This window comes from Pogonomyrmex barbatus, unplaced genomic scaffold, assembly GCF_055798465.1.
Source record: "Pogonomyrmex barbatus isolate J1 unplaced genomic scaffold, ASM5579846v1 scaffold18, whole genome shotgun sequence".
NCBI classification, from domain to species: Eukaryota; Metazoa; Arthropoda; class Insecta; order Hymenoptera; family Formicidae; genus Pogonomyrmex; species Pogonomyrmex barbatus.
The window spans coordinates 1484492-1511083 of NW_028297114.1; the positions used below are offsets into that span (position 1 = coordinate 1484492).

Consider the following 26592-nt stretch of genomic DNA (forward strand, 5'->3'; position numbering starts at 1 on the left):
TCTCACATGGATTATCTTGCATTATTTATTGTTTGAAAAGCCTCGCTTATACAACAGGGTAATAATCGTCGCATGACATCTCTTCGCGAAGTTTTCCTCTCTGCTGAAATCTTCGAGTTAATTGTATAATTGCATTCGAGGCACAAGGAATTTTGATGATAAATAATCTTCCGCGTCGCGTCGGCGATGAAAAATTAAACGGTCGAAATGGCGCGTCAACGTGACAGAGAAATTACGTCACGAGCAAGTTCTATTTTTGCAAATAACGCGCGACAATCAATTAAGATCACTTGACCGCTAAGAATGCTAAAAAATCCATAGCAATTATATAAGTAAAGCATGAAAGATAATTCAATAATAATTCACGATTCCGCCGATAAGCAAAATAATAAATATGACTTCATAAAATGAACAGAGATAAATTACAATTGCTCGATATATAGATATGTATGTCAGAGCAACAATATGCAGAGAATAAAGAATAAAATAAAATGTTTAGCGTCTATATAAGTAAACCAAAAGTTCCGAAAATCAGCGAGGCATCTAATTGAAAAATTGAAAAAAATGAATTGAAAAAATGAATTGAAAAACTGAAATGAAAAAAAACTCAGCATTAACATTTCACATCAAGGTTAGGATTATCGCCGAGGCATGCCCAGTGCAAATAATTGCCCTGAATAAGGCTACCTTATCGAATGCGAAACGATATGAGACGTGATATTTGTAATATTTCGTGTGACTCGCATAATCCAAGAAAATAAGAATGACATCAGTATTTTAAAAATACCTTTTCCACTTAACCACTCCATTTCCATAACTTTAAACATATTCTATTATATTAATATATATTTTAATTAAAAATATATATATATGTGTATTATAATATATATAAATATATATATATAATATATATTAATTATTGAATTTTTTAGCTTGTTAAAATACTGCTGATTAGGTGGAGTTATTCAAGTTTAAAACAAAGTATTTTTATAATGAAAATGTGCCTTATATTTCTGGCTAATTTTTTCATATGTTATGCCAGCCTTCGATAATAAACCAGCGTACATAAAAAAAACTGAATTTACAAGCGCAAATTAAAAAGTTATTAAATAAAGAGATTATATTCGAGCACATATTTCTACGAATAAAACTAGTCCAATCACGTTCTTATCAGTTGACTGTATCGTTTATCACATATGACGTGCTTGTCGAGGTGTCATTAAATCGCATTAATCATAGGCAGACCATCTACTCACGAATTTAATCTTACATTTGCGGGTGCGCTGCGGTCGAAGGCCGGATGTACGACTCGCTGAGTTAGTTAGAATCACGATCATTTTTGCGCTTCAAACAGTCGTCTATGCATCATCATCGAAAGTGCACAAACTCGTCAAACATTCGAATCGTCACTCGGGCTTGTCGGTCTAATCAACCTCCAAGAGCTAGGCGACGAGAATCGACGGAAATCAGTCGACGCGCGAGATAGAAGATAATAGCGGTGGAGTTCGACGCTGTCCAATCGGCATAATTCGTAGAATCTCGGAGCTAATCACCGTTGCCATAACCGTTATATCTCGCTGTCGCGGAAATTCAATAATTATTATTTTCATATGTTATCGGTCGTTATGTCTGCCCGCGATCTCGTCTTTTGCGTCCTGCTAATTTCGATCGTTCGCTTCTCGACGACGTCGCTCATCCGTCCGCGAAATTTTTTGATCGTGCGACTCTCGCCGGAATCAGCGAGAAAATTAGAAGATATACCTGACCGATGGAGAAGAGTGCATCCGGAGTTTCGAGCGCCGCAAATTGAGATCCGCCTGATGAAGGGTTACGTCTCGCCGAACGAGAATTGGATGTTCAGCAACGAGTACAAATATTCGGGCAAAGATTACGAGTATGTATAGACGAAAAAAGAATGCGTGTCTAAATTATATATGCTTGTTTAAAGGGAGAAGATCGAGACGATTTAGTTTTCAAACTAACTCTTCGTTCTTTAATATACGATAAACAAGTATGCGGATATCTAAATGTTTATTAAGTTATTAAGTTTCGCAAAATAACGCATCGTTTACAAAATGAGTTACATAACGTGAATGAGTCATATAAGAAATTTTTCAATCATATATATATACCTGTCAAACATAGTTCTAAATATATATATATATATATATATATATATATATATATATATATATATATATATATATACATATGTATATATATATTTAGAACTATGTTTGACAGATTAATAATTTTAAATGTCTGTGAGACCTATCTCACCTATGAAAGGTTAAAGTAATTGATTAAAAAGTAAGTGACAGAAATCAAATTAAAGAAAATGTAATTTCAACTTCATCGATCAATAATGCACGACACATGTTCGATTCGAAAATGTTATAATTGAAAAATATTAACGATAGCGAGTGTGCATCCAAACGTTGCTAATGCTATGGATAATCTTATACGATCGTAAATCGTTTATTAATAGCACGGAAAAGGTGACATCGACGACAGATGAGAAGAAAATCTCACAAATTGAGAATGGCGATATGGAAGCAAGAGAAGAAGAAAAAGAGAATGGTGATCCAGATAATATCGTGATGCCTGATAAGTTTATCCCGCAGATTGACTCTAGGAATATTATTACAGCGCCTGAATATTGTCCGAAGGGAAAAAGACTTGATAGTAGAGGACGTTGTAGACTTGTTATGTGAGTCTCTTCTTTTTTTTGCGTAATTTTTAATTTAACAAGTCTAATATCTTCGTAATTAAAAATGTAAATATTAAATACTTATCACAAATATTGTTAAATTAATAAATATTGTTAAATTCTTTAAGTCTAAATAAGACAGGAATTTATTAATATTAACGTTATAATTAAAAGTTTCAGGATAGTTTAGTATGATAATTATTAAATGGCTATTAATTTATGAAATATGATCACTGAATTTCTGATACACATATTTTATATATATATATATATATATATATATATATATATACCCCCCCCCCCCACACACACACACACACACACACACACACACAAAAGTTTAATAATTTATTTTATGTTTCTGTTATAGAATGTGAAAAAAAGAAACGGAGAAAAGAAAACGAAACAGGAAACACTTAAATAATTAGATCTCTCCAGACCAACATTAATTTTATATAAAATTCTAAAGTACTGAAAATGTATAAATTATTACTTAGCCATTATTAATAAAATTAATAAAATGTTATATTAAATTTGTATATTTTCTTATGTATTTATATTCAAGTATATTATTATCGTTTATTAAATATGAATCTAGTTCATAGATTATTACTTAGAAGTTTTATGAATATATTAGAAAGAGATTAAAAATAAGTTTTGATTAAAATTTGTGTCAAAATTTGTCATGCAAAGTTTCACTTTTAATTTGTGAGATAAATTCTATATAATTCTATAATCAATATAAAATTTTATTCTATAGATATTTTTTAAGTATTACAAATTTTATGTATTGTGCGAGAGAATTGAATCGTGATACATATGGAACATATAGAAATATCTTAATAATGAAAGAAAGACAAAAATAACTTAAACATTTTTAGAGATTGATTTAAGAATCTCGCCTTTATCAATAGTCTTATCACTCAACAAATTTTGCGATAAATACGGTGAGCTAAATGAGGATGCGGTTATAATAATTCATTAAACTAATTAAGAAACCAATACATAAATGACATATTTAACTTATACAATAAACGGATTGCAGATGTAAATCACGACTGACTAATTAAATTAAATTAATATCGCGTACATGCTGTTATTTTATTGTGGTAATATCTCGAATGAAATTGTCGAATAGAATCCTGATTAATTGTATTACTGCGCGTAATATAACGGGTGAATTAAACAAAAGAAGTATGATGTTTAACTTATCATAAAAACTTATTATTAACTTATCATTGAACATTGTACAAAAATAAATTAATAATATTAGAAAATATCCTACGAAATGTTTACAATTATTCAAATTATATAAAACTTTTTTTAACTTTTTTAACTTTTTTTAGATTAATTTAATAAAAATTTAAGAAAAATATCCTTTATGTGCAACAAGTAAATGTTTGAGTTAAATTATATATTCTATTCCTCCTTTTCCCACTTACCTATGTACAAAATGCCATCGAGATCAAGATTCTCGTTGCTGCCCTGACTGTTGACGGCGGTCACGTGGTCATCTACAGCGAGAGTGTGTCTCTTTGATGCAGGTCTACCGATACTGACGGCATGCCATTTGCCATCGTTCAACTTGGACTTCGAAGTGTCCCTGACCCTAACAGCACCATCGCCTAGGTCAAACACGTAATGAACGTGTCCGTTTACCAATTCGACCGCAATGAAATCATGCTCCCTTCCGGCATTATAAAGGATCAAGCCGTTTGCCTCGCGTGTTTTGAACTGAAAAATAATTTACACATGTAAGGTGACGAGTTCTCTCTGCAATTCAAATTACATTCTTTTCACAATTGACAATAAAACCTTTGACCATTAAATGCGGAAAAACATGCAATCTCTCTTATGATTTGACTCTAATTACCGTGATGCAAGATGCAATTGTATTTTAAAAAACTCACACGCCTTCTTCACTTTATTATTAATTAATTTTTCTTAGAGACGTATTAATGTAAAGATAAAGAGTAAACATTTAGAATAATTAAAAAAAACAAATATTTAGAAGATTTTACATGTATATTTTCACATTTGTATATTTTTTGTACATTTCCTAATTTAATATTTTATAATTTATGTTTTATATAATTAATAAACATTCTGATTAAAATTTGATTAAAAGTTGATTAAAATTTCATCAAAAATTGAAAAAAGTAATATAAAGATGGAATCTCGCGGTTTTTTATATTCTGCATGACTCAATAGAATTGCGTTTTGTAAGAAAAATATTAATTTTCACCTGGAAATAGATGTTAGTCTCCACGTACGCCTTGAGCACCGGAAGACCTACGAAGGTGTGTTTGGAGGTAAAGGTCACCGGATGGTGAACTGGATGATTCCTCTTTCCAAATTTGCCGGTAACCCGAATGATGGGCGTGACACCCTGATGCGAGGCTTGATGGCTCCCAGCGCTGCGCGCAATCTCCAAGTATGGATATCCATTGAACCAGATCTGCTGCAATTGACCCACGAAATGCGGTATGTCCTCGCCTGCGTGAAGATATCCGCCTACGTGGAGAGTGCGGAATTCCAAGATGCTCTGCTTTCCCAGTTGCGTCTCCGCTACATTCGTCGCAAAGTCATTAGTCATTGTCAATTAAAGCGTTAAAATGTGAAAAGTAAGTTTAAATGGCAAATATTGAAATTTGGAGAACAATTACAATTTTATCACTTCTAAATCTAAATTTCCTAAAGGAAAATAAATCAATTGAAAAAAAACTATGTGCGTTCTGCATTTAATTTATATTTAATTTTTTTTATTATTTCTTATTTATTATTTATACTCTGATATTAAAAATATTAAAATAAAGAATTATGTTGAACATATTTTATATAATTATATCTTTTATTTTAACAAATTGACAAAGATAGAGGTCGCTAATTGAACTTTACAAAGATTCGCAAATTCACAAAACTTTAGTGTTTAAACGCGTTGAACTATGCCAGGCTTAAGACAGGAACCGCATGTGTTTCGCTGTGCAGCAATTATCGTTCCAGCGCGATCGATTGCACCGAAGTAAAGGCCGTGGTACAGGGCTACTGCAATTTAGGCTATTGCCACCTAACTCAATATTGCCGGCACTCGCCGTCAGTTTAATAGGGTGATCCGAGGGACAGCTTTGCGAGGGTGGCTGTTTCACGGTGGCTGTTCCACCCTTCCCCATCCCGGTGCGGTGAGGTTGTTTTGTAGGGGCCGATTGGGGCCAGGCTGATTGGTTAGCCAATCACGTGCGGTTCACATTATCGATATTAATAAGATACGACCGGGATGTACCGCTCGACTGCATCAGCGTTCCTATATAGAAGTGTCACTAATTGCTTCGTTTATCTTATATTATCTTTCACATAAATGTGCAAATTATAGAGAATATCCAAAGTGGAATCATGGCCATAACGTTCCTTTGAACCAACGATACGGCCGCCCTACGTCAATTTATGCGCGATGGCGTTAATGATCGGCCAACACGGCGATCGTAATATTGGTATTAAATTAAAGATGCGGATGCTGTAACGGCACTATCGAGCGGATAATATCGGTGTTAAAAATGTCGAATATCGCAAGGACTATAGCAAGATCCGAGAGCCGATATATCGATATGTTGTTTGCTCGTCCCTGTCGTGTTCATCGCTCGCTAATCGCGGAATTTGCGCGCGACGAGAGAGTCACGAGGGAATTTCTGGGAACCGCGCCGTTTACCGTTGATGGAATCGCGCGGGGATATAATTTACTTTATACTTGAAACGCCGCTTTCGCGACGGAGTGCCGCGAATGCCGCAGACGTCGACCTCCCCATCGCCGATTCCGGATGCACTTTTCTCGTTGCGCAGCCGGCGGCGGCGTGAAGAGCATTTCGAGGAGCCAGTTTGATAAAAAGCGCATTTGCATGCCCGCGATTTGTAATCCGTCCGTTGGATGTCGGAAAATCGATGGCACTGACTCGTAAATAATACGGCCAACGAATCGACGTAAACAGAGAAAAATCGACGCTCTCGGAAGTGAAACGTGCGCGCGTGCGCACGCGCGATCGAAGGGAATTCTCTGCCTCGAGAGGGATCCTCTTCGGGGGAAAGAAAACGCGTGCTTCCGCAGATATTGATCATACTCGATCATACTCGATGTAGTGCAAAATATATCCAAAAATGTAAAATAAAATAAAATTTTGCAGAAAAAGCATCACTTTTTCACGCTTCGCTGTAAAAGTGTCAACGTTCGCTTCTACGTCTCGTTTGTCCATAAAATGTCTTTTCATCCCTGTAAAGCTGCTTTATACCTTATTCATTATACTTTATCGCTTGATCGCCTCTGGGACGTGCTCGCTTATGTTCGATAGATTCTTCAGCTTCGTCACTGAAAATATCTTTATCATTTACAAACGGAATTTTACTGCCGATGTATTTTTCACGATTGACACACCGAACTGGTGCAATAACGAGCCTGCAGCCTTGGAAAATCTTCGATTAACATTCATAAGAGTGTCTCGATTCGAAAAGTCGCCGACGGAATGCAAAAGCGGACGCGTTATGCGATGCATTTTGAATTTGTGATCGCAGGAGGGTTGAAAGAGAAAGAGAGAGAGAGAGAGAGAGAGAGAGGGGGGGGAGAACCCGCGGGAAACTTGTAATTTATCCAGTGGAGGAGATGCGATCGGAAAAGAAAGTTTTAAGTTCTCTATCAAAATTAACGCGTTAATTGCAATATAATAATTCTTAACTTGATTGATTATGGACAAAACAGTGCAATTTTTCAAATTGTCTCTTAAATTAATCAGACACGTAATACAGACAAAGGGGACTATTTATTAATCAATTATTTATATTATATTAATTACGTACTCTTATTTGCATACGCGAGAGACTGTATAATTAATTATTTATTATAATTATATATTAATTCGTTCGGTACGATTGTGCACTGAAATTATAAATATATAACATAAATGTTGCCCAAAAAAATATGATTCGATGATTATCTTTGTTCAATAGACTTTAAGCAATGAATTTTTTTATTGTTAAATAATCTATTCACTTTATATATTTGTCATTTAAAATTTAAATACATATTCAGAACGTGGTCGATTATTATTCATAATTGATTATTGAGTAATTCAATAATTAATGTAAATTTTTGTAAATAGAAAACAAATGAATTATTTGAAAAATAAAAGTTTGCGTAAATTTATTTAAACAAATAGAAATATATATGTATGAAGAAGAATATAAATATATATATGGTTGATAAATGTGTATATTTTTATATATTTCTCTCTGTCTCCTTTTTCTCTTTTTATTTAAACGACATTAATCTTCTTAAGTTTCGTAATATTGCCTATATCGGCAATTTAAAGTGTCAGATAAGCCGTAATGTATGCCTCAAGTTTTTAGTTTCAGGAAATTAGTATTTTGCAACAAACCAGCAGTTTCTAATTCGCCATTTGTCCCATTTACACAACTTACGAAACGAGTACGATGAGAGGGGTCTCGAAACTTGCGTGAAAAATTGCCCGAGAAATTTTTAATTTCGTACGCCCGCTCGTCGATCTTACTAAACTTTCTTGGCGATGTTCATTAATTATTCAAACCCATGGAGTGGCCAAACTGACGCAATTACTTGTCTTGTAGCCTGATGAGTCGCTCAAAGAAATTCCCTATTTATATTTATTATTTATATTTAAAAAAAAATACTCGTGAAATTAAAATTTTATGTAAGCATACTTTAAGAATGTACGAAAGAAAATACTTATCAGCATCAAATACAAAAAATATATATAATAATTCACATACGAAATGTCACAAGCTCATTTAGTAGAAGTCAATTAAAAATAGCAACACAATTCTTCTTTAATACTTTCAAATTTTCCAGGTGCTTCATCTTGAAAAGTTTATTATATTTATGGATACGAAATGACTGGCTCTTGCGATGAAAAGAATTTTAATAATTAATATATAATAGTTATATATAATATAATAGTTAATAATTTGCGCGCGAATCTTTTTGCACTTTTCGAAGCGAGCGAAAAATTTGTAAAATTGTCACACCCAATGGTTCACTCGATCATCGCCAACGGCGGCACACCGAAAACGGCGGGACGATTTAGTTCCGAAATCCTCACAGTGCCAATTTCCCCGACTCGTCGGTCCGACAAATAACAACACTAATATCGGGCACGGGCGAGCGGTCGCGCGGCGGACGATGATCGAGAGAAGGCGGAAAATTATTTTCCGCGCGAGAGAGCGTCGTTCCTGTGCGAGGCCACGACCGCGTCGTACGGCGCTCGCATAAATCTTGGTAGACCGAATGATCCCGCCGCGGTGAATCCACCGACTGATAAATCTCGATGTGGAAATTGATTATCGGAAGGGAATTCTCCATGGCGACTCCATCCACCCCTCGTGTACACCTGTATTTATACGCCCGGGGCAATTTGGTCGTACGGTGCAGTTAATCCTTACCCTCTTTCTCTCTCTCTCTCTCTCTCTCTCTCTCTCTCTCTCTCTCTCTCTCTCTCTCTCCTTCTTTCTTCTCTCCTAGTAGTCCTCGCTTTCCCACCGAGTATACACACGTATTTCGGCTCCAACCGAATATTTCCGTTTTCCAATTTCGAGAACGCCATAACTCTGCCGCGAGATAATTAAGATCGGCATTCGCATCTATCGTTGTTTGCTTATCTTTCTACGCGCGAACATTCGGATTTTATTTTTTTATGAGGAAACCTGTTTTAGAATTGATTAAGGATACGTTGGAGAGTCTGATAAGGTTGTTGACGTCGTGTGATATGAAAGGTATATACTTCGAGTGCTGTAAACACGTTGAGTAAATCTTAAAAGTAAATCTTAATCGAAGTGGCGTGGAAAATTAAAGAGAACGGAATACCGGAAAGTCAGATATGCAATTTTTTTAGGAAAAGTTGTTTGTATTTCATGTATTTTGCCTGAATTTCCGTCAACAATTTTTTCCTCTCCTTAAGCTTGTTGTATAAGATTTATATCGCGAATCATCATACTTGTATTATATTCTGAAATGTGTTAAACGCGATCCTTCCCACACACCTGTCGACTTTACTTTCCATATTTCCGCGTGTGTCCTTATATCTCTATACATTTCTCCTCGACTTTTTTCTCACTTCCGCCGCGAAGTTTCCGCGGCGGCCGCCGCCACATATTTATGCTAAATAGGGATTTCGAAATACGATATTGCTCCCTTGCGTGGGCTCTCGCCTTGTGGCGAGAAGTTCGAACGTGCGCATGCATACGATGCATAAGGATCCTTCGAACTGGTGCAATCGATGAGACGTGCAAAGTGTCCCCCCCCTCCCTCTCCCCGCTTCGAAATATCACGAGAAGGAAACTTCCCTCCTCGAAACTTGCCGTACTACAACGCGCCGTATAAGATTTATCACAAATAAATTACTGCGTGTCCGTATAATAACCTTCTTTCGATTAATTTTATCAATATAAAATTTTTTAATTATAATACAGATTATTTCATGTAAAACGCTTTTTTCTTGAAATTGTTTATTTGTTGACTAATTTTGAAACCAGTTTTCTCTCATAAAAGAAGCAACTTTAATTTTTGTTTTAGAAAACGCTCGGAAAGATTGCAATTTGTAACATATAAAAAAAGAAATATATTTTCAAATCTTTTTTATTTTTTTTATTAAGTTTTAACTAGTTTAACTAAAAACTACGTAAATTTAAATCAATCGATTTTAAAATAATGCTTTTTTTACGATTCTAAAGCTATATAATTATAAAACTATATAATTTCAAAAACAAAAGTAATTTCAAACATTTTAATGTTTGAAATAATTATTTGCGTTATAGACTTTTATTTCACTGCAATGTGAAAAAAAGGTGAAGCAAATGCTCTTTGCGAAAGATAGGAAAGGAAGCAATTATTTTGAAGGTAAAAGCATGATACGAGGAAGAAAGAGATAAAGAGAGAAAGCATATCCTGCGTGGTAAAAGCATGAAGTAAAAAATGGGAGCAAAATAAAAACACGAAGTATAATCGAAGCAATCTCGAATGAATAGCTTTTTGATTTTTTGTTTGGGACAAAACGATTTGTTTCATATTTTAAAACGAAAGTCATTACGCTGTTCTGATAATATATCAATATTTCAATCATAAAAGTTTCTTTATCCTTATTACATCCGTTATAATTTTACTTTTAAAAGTAATAAAGTACTTCGGTTTTAAAAATAACCAAGTTCTTGAATATCTGTTGAATAAGTAAGAATAAAGCATTAGTTCCATTTTACGCTTATAACTTATTGTTTTTAAATTGAGAAATGTTTCCTAAAGGACTACAATATCGTAGAAAGATAATACGGTAACTAATTTTCCCAAAGGATAGTTCGCTTTTACGCCCATTATGAATTCAGGTTTAATTACGAGACGACTTTAAACCGCGTATAAAAGCTTTAACTACGAGAAAGTAGTCTATGGGTTACGACAAGAGCAAAAACTGCTATTATCCATATTTCGAGCGTCCATATAGGAACGTCAATTAAATGCGCTTACGTGTCTGCGAACATTTTATGAAATTCTATTTTAATAAATGTAACATTGACATTTAAGAGACATTTAAAGCATTATTATTCTTGATATTTATTAAAACAATACATCGTCTTATAATATAATTTGTAATAAAAATAAAACAATTAATTAATAAATCAAGAATGTGAACAAAGAACTATTCGAGTCAAAGTTCTTTGTTCACATATTTTATTTATTTTCTATACAGAGCCTCAATTATTATCAATAATTTTTTACTTAATTAATAATTAATACTAAATTAAAAAGTAAAATTTTAATTTTTTTATTCAATCTAATATGAAAAATGTAATGTGAAAAATGTAATGTGAAAATTTCTTTTTCGCACTATTGGGGAAGGGGATGAGCACTGATATGTACTTTGGTATTTTTTATCTTTGTTTATCTCTTTTCCTATCGTCCGTATTCTGAAATAGAATTGGCTTTTTGTTCTCACTATTTCTCGCACTTTACGATCGAAGATACCACTTGCACTGCTCCTGCACGAAACCAATCAACTGTTTTGCATCTGGTACCGACGTACAATTTGCTGCACTTTGCACGACATCTCGTTCTCGATAATAATGTGGTTCGTGTCTAAATTAATTGATTTTTCTTTAATTTTTAATGCTTTAATGTTTTGTTACATTAACTGTCTCATAAATTGGTTTTAGTGATAAAAATACACAATATATTTACATTGATTTAATTTTTTTGAGAATTTTGGAATATTTGTCTGTCTAAAAAATTGTGTAAATGTGCACGCTGTCGAAAAATGCGTTCAATGATTTATAGTAAAAGTTTTCTAATTTTAAAATATCTAGGTTTATTCAAGTTTAAAGTTAGTTTGAGTTGTACGGTAGAGACATCAATTAATTTTCCAATTTTGTTGAAAATAAAATCGACAATGTAAAAGAAATTTATTTTAAATTTTCAATTTATCTTGCACAATTATTCATTTTTCTCGATATTATCATTAATTTTAATACCCTATACAAAACGCACACATTCCGCATCAATAAACAGCTTTATGAGTTTTAGGATCTTCTTCCATAAAAATTTGCATTGCATATGCATTGTAATTTGTTGATTTTAATAAAGTGTATACCTCTCTCTGGTATACAATACAATACAATATTTTGATAGCTATCGCACATGGCGATATTATTTCAGATGTATATACATACCTCGTATTGCCGCTTCATCGTCGACCTGGAATTTGAGCGAATTGGATCGCCTGGAGAACCTCAGTGTATGCCACATATCATCATTAAGTCCTTGCCCAGCCACCAATGACTGAAAGAAAAAAAATAACTGATTAAATCGATCGCTTGCTTTGTTTAAAAAGCCTTCCTCTTCTTTTTTAATAAATATAAATATCATATTTTATCGGTTTTACAAGAAAAAAAATGTTTAAAATAATTGTAAGAGTGTTATCGAAAAAAGTTAATATTTCTATTATATAAAAAATACCTTTTTTTTCTACTTTACTAAGAATTTACTTTAGAAACAAAGTCGGTCTCAATAGTGGCACTGTGAAATCTTCAGTTTTTATCGTATTTTTGCGACAGCGTCATCGACCGACAGCGTCATCGTGTCGCAATAGGTTTAACGCTATCGATAAACTACCTCTATGAGATGCCTGTCATTCGGCAAAATCCCATAAATCCAAGCAACTCGTCACTATCTGGCATAGTCCCCATTGCAATATACGATATCATACGTCGTATGACACCTGACGCACGTTTGTCATCTAACGTCATCTATGCATCGTTGCTATTGCCATCGACCATTACTATTATCGCAAGTACTAGCCGATCCTTTAATTCGCATCAACTATCGTTATAAATATTTTCTCTATATTTAATGGACAAGCTTAAAACTAGGTTGTTCACAAACTTCCACGCAGGAGGAATCGATAATAAATTTGTCGGAATATTTATGAGTAAATTTATCGAACTATTTTGTATATTATTTTAAACTTTTCTAGATTTAAATTTATTAAAAATCAAGCTATGTATCAAGTGATAAATACAATTTCATATAATGTAAAACGTTGTGATATATCTCTAATGTATGCTAATACATGCAGATTGAAAAACTAAATAAAATTACTGATAAAAGAGTAGTATTATCAGAGTAGATTTCGTAAACAATATTTAAATTTATTAATGTTATTAAAAATAACTGTGTCATTAAATAACTGTTTTAATAAATGGGATAGAAACAATGCACCTGTAAATTTTTATTCCTTTTTTTTTTAACGCGGATGGAATGAACAAAGTCGAATAAAATAATTCAAATCGAAACAGAATAGAAATGGATAAATGGAATAGTTGGCTAAAGGTGGTAATAATTTTTTGTAATTAACGTATTACAATAATGCCTCGATTGATGATAAAAAGTACCTTCCTTATCATTATAATTTATACAATTTTTTGCCTCCGCCAGTGAAAGGGATTAATAAATTATCGAAAATCGGGGGATAATCTCGCGGTCGAGAAAAGCTCGCGGTTTGAAGCCGGCCGCGAGATAGAAATCTTCGTTGAAACGTCGTTCTCGAACTTCCCAGGAACTTCGCGGAAATCCGGTTTTCCGTAGACTAATCGTCGAGCTCCGCATTATCGTATCAATTATTCCGTCCAATTAACGAGTCCGTGTAGGTACAGAGATTGAAACATTACCGTAAATTACCGTGCGCCTTGTACGCTCGCGCTTATACGCGTGTACGATGTAGACGTGTAGATCTGCACATTCGCTCCTCATCCGCGCGCGCACGAGAGAGTTCCTCCAAATCTGACCTCGACCCAAGATTGTTCATTCAGATTAACGCAATATCTATTTTAATATCCGCAATAATAATGGGGCAGGTCGCATGCTTCCCGCAATTAATTCTGCGCAACGCTTGTCCTAAATGATCTGTAATTGACGTCATGTCTACAATTTTATTCAATTGTTATTAGAAGTGTGAAAACAGATGTTTGCTTTAATCGTACGTTATTTAAATTTTAATCGTATCATTTAATCGATCTATATAACTACATATAATGTCTGATTCCTTTTTTTTTGTGTGAATGAATCAATCAAATTGTTGGTAATATAACATATAACATTCGATGTATCTTATTTGCAAATGTAAACGCAAAGGAAAAAAGAGGAAGAAGGTAAGGGAGAAAAAGAGAAGAAAGAAAATAAATTATACATTTACGCATCATCTAATGAGATAGCTGTGAAATCGAGTCGGACGATTTACTACTCGTTCGACCGGAAGTGTCGCGATTGCAGAATTGCTTATGTATTTTGCTTATGTATACGCGGATGGGGTCAGAGGTACAAGGGAGGGATGGAGGATTGGAGATTGCGTGAACGAGAGGTTGCAGGATGCATTCAGAAACGCATTTGGCTCCCGGGAAAACGATCGATGGAGCAGCACAGAAATGTTCCTCGCGACCTTGAAATAATAATTTTATTAATTTTTAAAAATTTCGCAAAGCTTGCACTAGTTGCATAAGACTTTTCGATTTAGCGCGTGTTCATAATAATTATTAAAATTATTCAATTACTTTATTTCATGTACCTTTATTTTAAATTATTAGTCTTAGCTATTGCGAAGCAAACACTTTTGTTTTTAAAGAAAGTTGTTGAAGTTTATAAATCTTAAATAGGCAATATACATACATTGTGTTTAGTTCCTTATTGTCTTTTCTGTTATATCATCCCAAAAGGATTAATATAACAAAGCATGAAAACCATTGCGCGTTATTCTACGCTTCGGGAGCAATTGCCGGAAATATGCTTTATGCGTCCAACATTTCCGTCAAAAAGAATATTTCGTTACATGGAGATGAGAGACGCCAGCCGTTTACTTGGCGGATGTTGCTGCGGGTGACGTATTAAGTTAACGTCATGACGACGTTCGCAACGGGAGAACGATCTACGTCAACTATATCGGGACGACGTTCAACATCGGGGATGCTTCGGGAATGTAAATCCTCATGGACCACGCGAGGTCCTTTAACTTCGGAGCGGATGCTCGTTGACATTAAGTGGATCGAATTTGTCCGAGATAAATCCAATATCTTGTCCTTTCTTGTGTTCTTATTTGAGATTTGTTTAAATAACGATTCTTATAAAACGCAGCGTTTACAAAAAAAGAAGTAAAAAAAGATTTCGTAATATCCGGTCACATTAATTAATAATAAGTTATAAGCTAATCGGCCACGATAATTACCGAAAAAGATGAAACGTTAATTAATCCGACTAAAATCATCATAAGTGAAATTCTTGCGTTTAATAATATCTAAAAATTAGTTACAGGTTTTTAAAAAAGATATGTGTTTATTATTGACGGTTTAGAATTGGTTTCCTTTCCGACTTAGAAGTGATTTCCTTATCTTTTGCATACAGTGGCTAAATTCTGTAATCTTACCTTCTCTCGATCTCCGATGTGAATTACCATTTGCGCCTTGCCCTCATCTAGATAGATCTGCAAGCGATCGGCGCTGTTTTCTAAGCTAGTCGCTAATAGAAGCCCGCGCGGTCTTGTCGTTTTGAATCGTACGATGACCTCCTCCGCCTGTGTTCTGGAGTCCTCCGGCATCAATGCCGACATTTGTTGTGTGCCGTTCAGATGTAGCGTCGACGCATCTATAATAATAAGATGCAATAACTTATTAAAAAACTTACAGATAATGAACTCGCGAAGCTTATTTGACTTTGAGACAAATGTCTCGAACTTGTCGGATTTTAACAATTACGTTTCAAGTTTTACTGTCAGAAGAACTTGTTCTTCTACTTTTAGATATCGATTCATTTTATAAAACTTTATTTATAAATTTATAATTAAAAAAATTATATCTTTTTACCTTTGCCACAAGTGGGTCCTGTGAAAGGTGTGCCAGTGCAATCGCAATGAAATCGATTCCACCCTTCGAGACAATGGCCACCGTGCATACACGGCTGAGAAGGACAATGTGGGGGTTGAATGTGACATGCTGGTCTTACTGCACCTGTAAATGCATACATCGAGAAATATTTAAAAATTTTTAATTTATTCAATACAAAAATCTGAAATGACAATTAAAATTATCATTACTCATACTATCGTCATCTGTTCGTCTTTTGAATTAAAAACTTTTTAGAATTAAACATATGTTGTTATCAATTATTATTTTATGCCTACCATTTGTTTGTATCAAACTAAAAAATAATCACATTTATGTGACTAATCCAAAAATTTTCTATTTAAAAGTTTTTGCATAAAAATTAATTTCCCTCATGCATTTTAAAAACGTTTTTAATTTTATATATAATAATTAAATATATTGATTGTATATTTAATCGAAAAATGCAGAAGAAATATAACAATCAGATATCACGTTTACCAAACGTTGAATTCGCTACATAACAAATTTTTTCCCAATAGTATAAAAAAAATCGTGCCTCTACTCGTCGTGTATAAATATTAGTAATACCGCACGCCGCAGGATATTTTTAGTAACAAATAGTTAATAAACATGGTTATCTCGTGCAGTATGGAACAATATTTGGTTTTAACAACCAATAACTATGGTTTGATTGTTATTTTTAATTATGTTATTCCTTGATCTATTTTACATCTGTGCTCGAGTAAACATGTTCTATTAATTTAAATATTAATTTAAAGATGTTATATTTGTTTTCATTAATAATAAGCTATATAAATTTTACATAAATATATTACACAAATATATTAATCTTAAATAAATAAATATTCTAAAAACAATAATTTAACTGTATATCTATCATATAATCTTATTGTTTCCAGTTAGTTAGACACCATCATCTTTGACAAAGATTTTTTAAATAATTTCAAATCATTTTAGGAAAAAAAAAATTAAAATTTGATTTACCTGAATCCTGTTGTTGTGCGTATCCCGCGATGTCTATTGGTTGTCCATTAATGACAAGATCTCTTAGGCAACCCACATAGCCTTGTCGAAGAGCGCCCGTCCACAGAACGGGCGGGACAGTTAAGGGTGCAAAGGGTGCACCTACACCACCGATGTATAATAAGCCATCCAAGTCTAATTGCGTGGAATCTCCTGTCAGCAATTAATTGCATCATTAATACAGTTTTGTCGAAAACTGTATTATAAATAAAAAATTTATGTATGTGAGTATTTATTTACTTAAAAATTTTATACACTGTATAAAAGTAGACACAGCACATACAAACATATATATAAAATTTAAAATTTTGATATATTGTTTGTATAATCTAATGTTAGAAATATAAAAATTGCTAAAAGATAAAAAGTAAGAGGAATTCTCTTTTATAAAAAAAAAAAAAAATAGTAGAAATTAATAAAAAAAAAAAAAATCTCTCTAAAGATATAAAGACAGAAGATCTCTAAATACGAAATTTTCTTATATAAAAATTGTAATTATTTTCAATAATCATCATAAGAAAATAAATAATAAAACAACAATCTGTCAGCATATAAATCAATATAGTCATATTTAACGTGCACATTTAACGACCAGCCAATTAAAATTGCCACGTGACAAATTGTAAAAACGTACGCAGTAATATTAATACCGATTTTATAAATACCGATCCTAAGCTCTTATAGAACACATTTACTAAATTGAAATTTTTTTTTGGATATTTCCTACTATACGGTTTACTACTATACTAAAGCTCATTTTTGATATATTTCGGTGCTTCACGCTCGAAATATTTGGATAATTGATATATGGAAATTTTTGCATTTTAAAAGTAGAAAATATTAAATTTCCAATTTAATGGTTTTGATATGTCATATCCTTTTTATATTTGTATTCTTCTGATTCTCAAATCCAAATTTTGTTTTCCCTTGTATTGTGGTTAAACAAATTATTTCGTAGAGAACGCGAAAGCCAAAGATCTTTTTCCGCAGCCGGCAGTGATCCGCGTTATTTGCTCGCGGTTTTATAGGAGCGCGAGGATGGAATTGCTACCAGCTACGTTGGTAGGATTCAAAGGAGAGTTTTGTCGGCGAATTAACTGTCCGTGTAATTCGGCTAACCGCGACAGGCTTGGATCGCGGTAAGATGAAAACGGTGTGACAGTGTGACTAAAGTTATAAATTTATCTCGCAAATGTTCGGTAAGAGAGAAGAAAAAGAGAACTGAACGGGAGATGGGCAAATAGATTTATAAATAAACATGAAGAGACGGAAAAATATATCGCGCTTTGAAATAATTTATTCAAACAATTTAATGGAATTTAATGTAATCTACTATGTGCTATAAAATAATGCATAAAATATAACATATAACATATAAATCAATTAATAAAATAGATTATCGAATATACGTGTTTGTTCAATGCATACTAATTTTATAATATTTTTTTACAATGTCGTCTCTTTTTAAAAACAGCGCAAATTTTTTTTTAGGTAATTACCTATTTCAAAAGATTATAAAATATAATTCAAATATAAAAATAGATTATTAAATTTGATATTGAATATGTAGTAATGTGACAATGTGGAATAGGTAAATCGTTATCTGCGTTAATCTGCACGAAAAATTTGAGAGAAAAATGTAGAGGGATAAAGTGCAGAGAGAAGTTGCTGATGAGCGGCAGAATTAACAGGAAAGCGGAACAAGCGGATAACTTAGTCCTTCGCTCGGCGAATTTCAGAGAAAAAGCTACCATTCTACTACTACTCTGTGTAGCATGGTATAATAATTTATTGTCCGTTAATTAATATTTGATTTCGGGATTCGAAGTTAGGTGAGTTAAAAAAAAAAAGTTGATGTTACTAGAAGAGTTACGCAAACGTCAAAACGTATGTATACGTTTTATATAATGAAGGCAACGGAAAATATTTGATCGTTTAATTCAGCCAGATGTATGTTCTATTTAAACATGTTATTGAAAAAGTGAAGTGTCGCATCATCGTCGTATAATACGCGTTATTATTTTCTAAATACGATGACATTTCAATTACAGGTATACGCGTACATGTTTGTTACGTTTGAAATATGCGCGGATACAAGCTGTCCCGGATTCATCGGATATTCTTCTCACTGCAGATTTTATGGCTGAAATACATTTTTTCGTATTTAAATATATCGAGGCACTCTCGTATAATTCAAAAGGTTTTTCTAAATGATAGTTTAATTTATTCGATATTTCGTTCCGCATAGATAATAGTAAATATATATATATATATATATATATATATATATATATATATATATATCGAAAGCTTTTTATTTATTTCTATTTATTTATCTGTCAGATAACATTGTTATCCTTAACATAAGTTCCTTTTTTTATTCTGCCGATATGTGTATCGATTTTTAAATTTATTGAATCTTTTCTTAAAAAAAAAAAAAAAATCAATGACAGCAAGAAATAACTATACAGTAACATTTAGTGAGCTAAATCACCGCTACCTGAGGTTAAAATATATGAATCCCCTCGCTGTCTCAATGAAATTCTTTTTATCATTTTTGCGGTATCGTTCACGTGTTTGCGGCCGTACATACGTAGTGCTTTATCACTTAGCTACGATGCAGTGAGTAAATTCTGGACATCGCGGTCCACCGACGTAAACGGCGAGCTGAGCGGGTCGAGCCACTCATAATTCAAAGTTACACGCTCGAGGACACTTATCTGCCAGACCGGGTTAGACACTTTATGTATAGGGTGAGGTCTTTTTGAAAAACTGCTACTGCACGCATAAATACGCCGCGATAGGTATCTGGAATTCATCGATAGTGTACTTCGTGCTTCAAGAGGAATATTAAGCGTTTCTCTTCCGGAAAAATGAGTAACATCAGGAGATGATTAGATGCGAATATCAACAAGCTTTTTATAGAATATAAAACTATATCACAAGATATTTATCCATCGACTAATATTTATTCGGTGTTATCTTCTTACAATTCCGACACACCAATTACACATATACGTTTTATTTCTTTTTTTATTTCTTGCATACATTCGATCCTGTTTCTCGAGAAGATGAGATATTGCACGGAAAGGGTTACATTTTTCATTTACCTGGCGTACGAAATTCCATTGTGTAGCTATCGACAGTAACGCGACCATCCCTCTCGACTCTTCTTAGGGAAACGTCGTGCCAGATGCCATCATCTACGCGTGTTTTTGACGATCTTACTTTAATGGGACCACTTCCGAGATCGGCGTGCAGATAAAGATGTCCGCCAAGAATTTCGAAGGCAAATAAATCTTGCTGTAATAGATACAAACGGACCGTTCGTATTACGATATCGCTGCTTTAATGTAAAATAAAGCCATTCCCATGTGCGTACAAGTTTAAATACGTCAGTATATTTGCTTTATTAGATTTATTGAAAAGATTTATTTAAATCGATAATTGAGATTGTAAATTTGAAAAGCTATATTTGCATTTTAATTATAAAGGAAATAATAATAGAAATAATATTTTCACTTTGTGTAAGGAAAACAATAGGAAGTTTTTTGAATATTTAGCGAATTATTTAACCGAATGTGAGGAGATTTCTATTTTTGATCTATATTGCAAAATAAAGAGAAGCTCATTTTGTCGCCATTTATTGAGTTTCTGTTACTCTGGATAGATGGATGAAGATATATTATATACCGGCGTATCATTGTTGTTAATAGCATTACGGATAAATGAAGATGTATTATGGCAACCCAAGTTTTGCCATTGAAAAAGACTTGTCAACTTTGATAAATAAGACAGACTGATTCATACTTTTTTAAATCTAATATTCTATCATTCTTTTTCTCTCTCTCTAGTAAAAAATATATATAATATATAATAATATATAATATAATAATTACATAAAATATTTAAATTGTGTATCTAATTAATTAATATGTATTAATTCGTTTTTCCAAATAAAGAATTATTTCGCTTATGATAGTTACATTTATTCTTTGCATCCGTTAATTTAATTAAAAACAATTATTTTAAGTGTTATAACATGTAAAAAATTAAAAAAAGGGAATGTCTCAAAATGCTAAATAATCGTAAAATTCAGACACGAAGGTCAATGACCGCTAGAACTCATCGATCGTCAGAGTGTCACAGGAGGGTGGAATTGTGCATCGATAATTAAATTACTGTCAGTCGAGTGTGCAACCGCGGCCAGAATGAGTTTTGGAACAAAAGCGAGTTGTTATTTCGAAAAACGTTTTTAGTAGCCAATAATTGTTGGACGCGTAATCGTACTTTAACAGACGTATTTGGTTTTATTAATCCAAAATTCCTCCGTATTATTTCATTTTTTGGCATAAAAGGTCACTCGATTTCTATAACTATATTAAAAAAAAAAAAAAGATTAATATTTTACCGTTCATTTAATTTTCTCGATTACAGCGATTGTCGTAATTAAAAGGATAAACTGAATAAGGATACGTACCCTCGTGTGCGCTCCGCTGCGACTGTACATGATCAATCCATTTGGTTCGTTCGTACGAATTTTGAAGGATATACTCCCGGACTTGGCGGCTTTCCAGGGTGGCAGAACCTGAAACAAATGAGACAGATGGTCTCTACTACGTCGCTCCGGGGTCTAAGGAGAAAAAAAGAAGCGGTGTGGAAGAGCGGTGCGGAAGAAGCCGCGTCGTCCTCGAGGAGAATAGACGAGCTAGCCTCGTCGTGCCCAGCATCCGCAATCTCTACGTGCAATCTTAGGAATCCGCCATTCATCATAAAGCGCTTGAAAGAATCAGATCACTCGTTTAGGCATAAGCGACGGCGGGCGAAATCGCCGCAGTCGTTATGGTGGCTCACACAGCGACGACCATAGACATTTGTTCATAGACATGCTTATTTGAAATGCTGAGAAGATATTTTTAGTTTATCTTGATACTTGATTTCTTTCTTTTTATAAGACAGATCCGATCGGTGTAAGTACCATCGAAAAGTTTGAATGTTTATAATTAATACTTAAGATTTTATGACTTCTTAAAAGACTTTGATTGCAGTTTTAACTTACTTCAAAACTAATTAATTAATTATAATCTTCATTTAATGCATAAATGAAATTATAAATAACACAGCTGACACTTTTATATATATAATTTTTCTGAATAATTCGCTAAGAATGAATAATTCATACACATGCACGCCCACTTACACACACATATTTTTACATACCTTCAGGTTTCTATGTAAAATGTAAAGGTATTTTTGATTGAATTTTTGATTTTTTTTCGGTATCTGTTGCCTTCGATACTTCAAATAGTTTTAGAAATATTCGCCTGTTGCACTCTTGCCGAATGCAATAGTCATTTCTCTATCAACTATGTCTAGCGACAATGCTTTTTTTTTTTTTCAGAAACAAAATATTTCGAACAAAAATATTTCTTTTTGTGTAACATTCGTTGCAGCAACTATTACTAAAGAATCAACAATGTTGCTTGGCGAAGTTTTCCATCTGTGCGAAACGCGGGATAAAAAAATGTCTTCGGCAGTTTCAAGTATAAAACTCATTTCCCACGCCAACACTTTGCGAAATAATAGAACGCTGACAAAACATGCGTGGAGAAAAATCCGAGAAAATCACGTATTGCTACCGTAACTTCGTGAAGCGAGCGATACACATAGAATGCCCCAATGAAATCGGAGACAACAAAAAAAAAAAATATGGTGCATTCTGCACAGGCTGTATCGCGCAAAGACCGGAAATAGTCGGTCGAAATAGAGGATTGCGTTCGTACATTGGAATATGTATAGCCGTTTCCGCGTTTGCAAAAATGAACTCTGCAGCCGAATTTAAATAAAAGCCTCCCGTTGCTTTTACTATTTTATTTTTTATCTCACAACTGCTTCCTTTGCGACAAGTTTCGCAAATCTCTCATTAGCACAGACGATGTTTATATTTTACTTTCTTACTCTCGCGTTTATCGCTTTATCAATATTTCAATGTAACGACTAGTGTATACAATATTACTTTCTATAAAATAATTTATTGTTACATTACAGTACAGGTTTTTTTCTTGCCTGCTATTTTATCCGGTGATCTCCGGAACATTCAGTTTCGTTTAGCTAGAATAAGCTGGTGTAATTAATTAAACTAGAAATAAAAATTTCATTATATCTAGTGTCTCGGTATTGTATTTCTTTTATTAATAGCAACACTATAACATTCTGGAATTGTCTCGTTAAAAGAATAACATGTAACAGCAACAAATTAACAATCTCGACAAATGCATTACGTTTAATGAATTTGTAAAACGGGATGTATAATATACGCTGGCCACAAGCTCGATTTGTATTTTCTCGCGGAAAACCTCGCGCGCCTGTTTCATTCGATTTCGCGAACAATTCGATGCGGCCGGAAGAAAAGTGTTACGACGTGCCACATTATCCGCTTTGACAGTCAAAAGTGATGCAGCCATATTTAAAGTCGCGCGACGTTATACGGTCAGGTGCGCTCTTTGAATAATGCAGAGCACGCCTAACCGCTATGAATCAGCATCAGACGAAATGGGTCCTCTCGTTGTAGCTCATACTTCTTCTCTATCTTTTCAGCTCTGTAAAGATAACATAAGCAACCGCAAGACGCTGCTTCAAGAGCACGTCTGTTTCTCGCGTTTCTTACATCGAATAATTTGTTGCTTTATTTCATAAAAAGAACATGTATTTTATATATATATATATATCTTATCAATTTTGACGTAATTAAGTGCAAAATTACTTTTATAAAATACATCCGATGAATTCGATCAAATATATATGTTTTATGACATAGTCTCAAACATATTACATATGGCATGTGTTTATTAAACCTAAAAAAATATCATAAAAAAATATTAAAATCTATAAGAAGATATAAAAATAGAGCTAAATTTGCGTTTGGAAAGAAGGGTGCGGATATGATCTCATAAACTTAAACAAAAGGAAGATCAAAGTTTGAAAAACGACGAAACAACACACAAAGCGCGGTTGTCTCTTCATTTTTACAATTAAGGCGAAAACAACGCCCATATGAAGAGGAGATTGCCTCTATTGTGAAGAGTCATAATTAAATGAGGCACCTCGCGAGAGATTCGCTATCTAAAAGAGTCGCGGAGACAGACTGGCTATTTTCTCGATTATCTTTTTCTTTTCTTTTTTTTGGCTTAAACGTCGTGCGGTAATTAGGCCACTCGTACAGGCCATCTACGGAACAAAGAACGACCAGAAATATTTTCCGACCGAAGTAGAAATGGACAAAGGATTTCATCCGTCGCCGTTAATCAACGTCCGATGAGATGGCCATGGCTCTGCTCGACCCCGCCATGCCGCTCTTTAAATACAGCCTCTTGCTCTCGTAATACGTGTATTTAAATTCAGAGACAAACGGCGCGTCTGTTCCAAGGCACAAAGCGTGATGGTGAGGCAAAAAAATGAGCATGGCGTGTATCGACGTTTTCTTAATTCGCGATCCTTTTTTCCTCGCGACGTTCTTGACGTGCACCGAGAAAAAAGACAATTCCGTGTTTGTAGTCTACGAGAGAAACGCGCTTAATCACGAATATTCTGCATATTAAATTACGTCATAAATGCTACGAATTGGAGGAAAAGGAAGAAAGGAGATGCGCGAAGATATATGGCAAGAAGAATAAATAATAAGTCTCGCTACCGAGAGTTTCGGTCCAGCATTTCATCCAGGGAAATTAGCTCCGCTGTCATGAAACTCCAATTACACTTCGTGCTTCCAATGTGTGGACGAAATCCACATATTCCCCGAACACCGAAAATTTCGTGTTTGTAGGGAAGAGTCTCGAGCGAAATGTAACAAGTACACTTCTTCTTGGCAAAGAAATGGACAAAGGATTTGGACACGCGATAACAAGCACACGAACGAAAAGCGATATAAAACTCGATATTAAAACAACATTCGGTCCTTTTTTTCTGATCAAAAATCTGTTACTAAAATATCTCGAACGTACAACGGTATAGAAATTCCAGAGTCTGAAATACCGAAAGTCCGCGAGATTGATACTGCCCGCAGAAACATCCACACGCAAACGGAAAAACTTTTTCCAATTTCACCTTTGGGAATGAACCCGTAACTCGCCACGAGACTCGAGACGGTTATCTTGAACCTGGAAACTTCTTCTGCAATACTGCAGAAGAAGAAAACAGGTATTTCTATGCATGATTTTCCTCTACAATGTAGAAATCCGACGCGAAAACAATAAAACGTTCGGTTTAATAGACATCAGACTTTCTGTAAAATCAGTATCGTTACAACGTGGACTTAGTATCCCAATTATTATATTAGATAACAAAAAGCATACGGACGGAATCCTTTAGATTGCACATCTTGGAATTATTTTTGATGATGCAAAATTATCAGCGATCCAAGCTAATGATTTACTCACGAATCATGCATATGTAAGCTCACGGACTTTCATTCAGTTTAACACTCCTATATTAATATTCAATGTGTCGTGCAGTAACTTCTACAGTAATACCGTCTGAATAATAATGAATATTTCAGATGGAAATGTGTTATCAACGTCCCGCGCAAACACTTAGGAATTTAGAATTAAGCGCGTTTGTAATTATTAATCGCAGTCGCGGAAATACAAAATCGGCAAACTGCGGAGGTCGGACGCTCATGGTAAAAAACATCTACAAACAAAATGTAACTGTAGTAAATCTCCTTTAAGTTTCATGGCAATCTTCCTAATTTTTTTCCTTAAAGAATCGAAGAGATCGATCTCGGGCGACTCGTTCTCGGATGCCATATCTTCAGGATTCTTCTTTCAGGACACTTCTTACATTCTTCCGCGGGAGCGAATATCTCTCCGAACAACAATTCCGAAGAACGCGGAGTACGGTATTTCTCTCTCTCTCTCTCTCTCTCTCTCTCTCTCTCTCTCTCTCTCATTCCGAGACTTTTTCCGTTCTCACTTTCAACAAGTTTCCGGAAGACACGCGTTACCGTCGAAAGCGGCTTTCAACGGTGATCCCCCTTAACAAACGAACTGCCGAGCTGTGACCCAGAATGCGATCGCTTTATGATATCAAGCGTCGTTTTATTAACTGCTAAATTCGAACGTTCCAAACGTTATTGCGCGCAAAACGTACAATTTGTACAATTTGCATAATTATATAAATTATCGATTGTCCGATTACCGGGCCGATAATATAAATTAACAGTAAACAGCGTCGCGAATAATATTAGTGTATTCCGCACGAAAACGAGCGGCGGTGTGGAGTCGTATAAATTCTCATAATAATATTTAAGTAGAATATCCGCAAAATATTATATCGCAGCCGTGATATTCTGATTATTTTCAGATTATCGTATCGATCGACTATCGTTACGATAATCAACGCATCGGTAAATCATC

General features: G+C 34.0%; 2 protein-coding genes across 8 annotated transcripts in view; one reads left to right on the plus strand and one right to left on the minus strand.

Annotated features, from left to right (window-relative positions):
- Nrx-1 (neurexin 1) overlaps positions 1 to 26592 on the minus strand; it is a 222029-nt gene that overhangs the window by 37588 nt on the left and 157849 nt on the right. For all 6 annotated transcript variants that reach the window (XM_089074798.1, XM_089074801.1, XM_089074802.1 and 3 more), the window contains 8 exons: positions 21660 to 21767; positions 20290 to 20482; positions 17141 to 17332; positions 16115 to 16258; positions 15679 to 15896; positions 12437 to 12545; positions 4956 to 5278; positions 4153 to 4444 (listed from right to left, as the gene is read on the minus strand). In XM_089074798.1, the coding sequence (XP_088930924.1) occupies positions 4153 to 4444; positions 4956 to 5278; positions 12437 to 12545; positions 15679 to 15896; positions 16115 to 16258; positions 17141 to 17332; positions 20290 to 20482; positions 21660 to 21767 (1579 nt within the window). The remainder of the gene's footprint in view (positions 1 to 4152; positions 4445 to 4955; positions 5279 to 12436; positions 12546 to 15678; positions 15897 to 16114; positions 16259 to 17140; positions 17333 to 20289; positions 20483 to 21659; positions 21768 to 26592) is intronic.
- Positions 1265 to 3243, plus strand: LOC105423718 (uncharacterized). 2 transcript variants are annotated; one of them, XM_011633575.3, is made up of 3 exons: positions 1267 to 1894; positions 2489 to 2710; positions 3081 to 3243. In XM_011633575.3, exons 1-3 carry the CDS (start codon positions 1611 to 1613, stop codon positions 3085 to 3087), a joined length of 513 nt encoding a protein of 170 aa, XP_011631877.2. In that variant the 5' UTR covers positions 1267 to 1610; the 3' UTR covers positions 3088 to 3243. The 2 variants fall into 2 exon arrangements, with proteins under 2 accessions (XP_088930957.1, XP_011631877.2); XM_089074831.1 differs by lacking the exon at positions 3081 to 3243 and having other exon boundaries at positions 1265 to 1894; positions 2489 to 2714.